At 33.5% G+C, this 3456-nt stretch overlaps 1 protein-coding gene across 1 annotated transcript; it reads right to left on the bottom strand.

The window, feature by feature from the left end:
* Window positions 1–1453: 1453 nt before the first annotated feature.
* On the bottom strand, window positions 1454–2151 carry LOC123640072 (ubiquitin-conjugating enzyme E2 B-like). The gene has a single exon (XM_045554413.1). It carries the CDS (start codon window positions 2128–2130, stop codon window positions 1672–1674), a length of 459 nt encoding a protein of 152 aa, XP_045410369.1. The 5' UTR covers window positions 2131–2151; the 3' UTR covers window positions 1454–1671.
* Between the last annotated feature and the right edge of the window lie 1305 nt (window positions 2152–3456).

A 3456-nucleotide genomic window follows, 5' to 3' on the forward strand; every position in this document is an offset into this window, starting at 1 on the left:
TATTGTTCTCATGTAAGGGGCAATCTTTGAGCCACAGGGTCTAATTGTTGACTGTAGTATTTTACAGGTCTATTTTGACCTCCATGTTTTTAAAACAGAATGTCTAAGTCATTTCCCTGATTTTTATGAACAACGAAAATGAAATATTATCATTTGAATGCCTTAATGCTGGGACATTTATAAGACTTTTTAGTTTTTGTAATGTTAACTGATTTTCTTCTATTTCAGGGTATCTGGATTATCTTGTTTTAAAAGAAGATATGAAGGTTGAATTTTTAAGGAAAAGTTTGGAATCTAATTTTTATAGTATTTTGTCAACCTCCCCAATCTTTTTATTTGTTTTTTAGTTTTTGGGGTAAAGAAGGCCAATGTTTTTAAATTTTATCTGGATTGATAAAAAGGCCTTCCTTTGATATTAGGTGACCTAAATATCTTATTTGTTTCTGACAGACCTTAAGTTTTTCTTTTGAGATCTCAGGTCCCTTTATTTTCTTATTTTATTTTATTTTTATTTTGGTGGTTTAACAGAATTTACTTGTATATTTTCAATTTTCTATACTATTTGAAGGCATAGGATAGCTTTATATTAGCTTTCTACAAAACTGTGCTTTAAATTTACCCAACAAACTAAGATGCAGTACAACTTTCCTACAATTTAGGAGATTGAACCAATCTCCACAAGAGAAAGCAACTCAGCAGACCCCAGTGTTAAAACATTTCCCCAGAATAAACAGATATCCAATTGCATTAAAAGGTAGTCTTCAAATATTTAAATTACACCAAGATTCCTTCCAAATATGTGCCTTACCCAAACCAATGCAACCAAATCATTGTTTATACTAGGGCCTGGATTTTTGGCAAATGTTTATGGTTTTACTTTCATTTAAAGTGTTACCAAGCAGCAAAATAAATTGCATCAATTCTCTGCCTGTGACTGAGGGGCCAACTGGGAAATTGCAAAAGGTACAGTTTAACAGTAAGTAATGCAGGAACTGTAACAAGTGGCCGAAGTACAGGCTGGGACATAATCAAACCAGTTATGTCTAGAATTACTCAACTGAAGCTAATATAGGTACATTCAAAGTAAAGTTGGAGATTATAATTGGTATTTAGAATCAAATTTGAAGACTGTCTTGATAAAATGTAATTATGCTCTTTTGAAATTGGAAATGAAACTATTAACTGATGGAGAGCTAGAGACTTATTAACCTCTTCTACACAGATTAAGGAAATAAATGACAAAGTCTATTGCACTGAAGTTATGTATTTTAACAGCTTTACATGTAATATTCATATATAAAAACTTTAAGTGCTTTTCTCCAATTTAAAAATCTAAAGAATTCACAAATAAGGCACTCAATATTTGAAAAAAGTACAGATTTACAAAATGTGTATATTCTGTCATGAAAACTTCACACCAACATTATACACTTGGAAAAAAATACAAACAGGATATATTACAAATTTATGCAGCAATAACTTAGTTCACACCATGCAATAAAAAGTACATTAATCAAGATACACAAGCTTTTGTAGGTTCTAAACTGAAGGACTTTTTTCTTTTTTCTGCAGAATCCTTAAAACCTGTGGCACTTAAAATTTGTTAGCCTTTCTACTGAGAGGCAAATTATACACAACAATGATGAAAAAGATTAACAGACCAGTTGTCTATTATGAATCATTCCAGCTTTGTTCAACAATGTCCGAAACTCTTTTCTCATATTCTCGTTTGTTTTCCTGATAAAGCTGTGCTGCCTGGCTATTGGCTGGACCGTTTGGATTCGGGTCATCCAGCAGAGACTGAATTGATGTTAAGATAGAAGATACATCGGATGTTGGACTCCATCGATTCTGAAGGCTATCTAAACATATGCTACCATCAGCATACACATTCGGATGAAACATTTTGGATAAAAACCTAACAGTTGGCGGTTTATTTGGATATTCTTCGGAAAATTCTATTTCTAGTTTAAAAGTACCATCTTCAAAGGGTGTCCCTTCTGGTCCAAATATAACTGCACTCCACTGCGTGAGGTTGTTTTCAGATGGTGCACGACTGACATCCGCACGTGGGTCCCCTTGCAATCGCTTGAAATCCCGCATGAGCCCCCTCCGGGCTGCGGTCGACATGCTCCCCAGCCGCCCCGCGGTCAGTCTCCTCAGGTCTCTTTAAAGCTTATTATTGCAATAAATAAATTTTTATCTTTTTTGGAGGCTTCTGAGCAGAGAAGTAAATCTTCTATGTACTATATCAATGTGGATTTTTTAGGAAAGTCAATATTCAAAATGTCTGCTGTTAATATTTTTGAAAAATAAGTTGGGCTCTCAGCATATCTCTGAGGAATGACTGTCCGCATGTATTATCTGTCTCCCCAAGCGAAGGTGAAGAGAAATTTACTATTTTTATCTATAGGAGTGTCCAAAAAAGGTGCTACATAGGTCTATTACAGGAAAGAACTCCCCTTGGTTGGGATGGCAGTCAACAACACATGGGGGTTTGGTACTACTAGATGTTGGGGAATGACAATTATTAATTGCTCTCAGATCTTATATAAATCTCTATCCTCTACTATATGGTTTTCTAATGGGGAGCATTGGAGTGTTATATGGGTTTATGCAAGGAATAATCAAGATTCTTTTTATATAATACAAAAGTATAGGTCTTATTCTTTTTAAGGCCTCTGATTTTAGAGGGTATTGTTTAAGGTTTGGAAGAGGTTTTGATGGATCTATTTGAATTTTAATTGGAGCAGTAGAGATAATTTTCTCAATATTGGTGGAGGATTTTGACCACAAATGATTTATTATAATTTGTGAATTAAAAGGATCAGATTTTAAAGCATTTTTTGAACCTAACATTTTATCTTTTCATTCTAAATATATTTTCCCCTTTTGAGAGAAAGAGATGTGAATATTATATAATTTTAAAAAGTCTCTCCCTATCAAATGGATGGAGATGAGGGAACCAAGAGAAAAACATGTATTTTCTGTAGGAAACCGACTGAAAAACTATGGGTTGAGATTTACATACTGATAGGAATATTTGTTACACCCACCATTTGTCTTCTTTTCCTTTTTTTGTTCTGAGACATTCCTCAGAATTCCTTGCAACAAAGTGAAATTTTTGACTGATGATAGTGTTAATAAGTGCTTGTTTTGCTTTCTATTTAAATTAATTTTAATTTCCAGTAAGGTATTAGTGAGGACAAAAGGGAAGGTCCCTTTGATTTTCTTGGAGCATCTCTATTTTTCTTTTTGGCCTGTTGCTGTTTTGTTTTTAATTTTTTATAATCCCTTTTGAAATGTCCAGGCCTTTTGCAGTAATTGTAAAGTGGCAGTTTGGGGCCCACCAGTCTAATGAGGGTTTAGCTTAATAATAGAGTTTGATTTGCATTCAATTGATGTAAGATAAAGTTTTATAATTCTTATTTTTCAGTAATTAAGTATGAGATACCT

The sequence above is a fragment of the Lemur catta genome, chromosome 6 (assembly GCF_020740605.2).
Source record: "Lemur catta isolate mLemCat1 chromosome 6, mLemCat1.pri, whole genome shotgun sequence".
In the NCBI taxonomy this organism is placed as follows: domain Eukaryota; kingdom Metazoa; phylum Chordata; class Mammalia; order Primates; family Lemuridae; genus Lemur; species Lemur catta.

Excerpts from the sequence above, each read along its gene's own strand:
- LOC123640072 (XM_045554413.1), bottom strand. The coding sequence starts at position 2,130 with ATGTCGACCGCAGCCCGGAGGGGGCTCATGCGGGATTTCAAGCGATTG.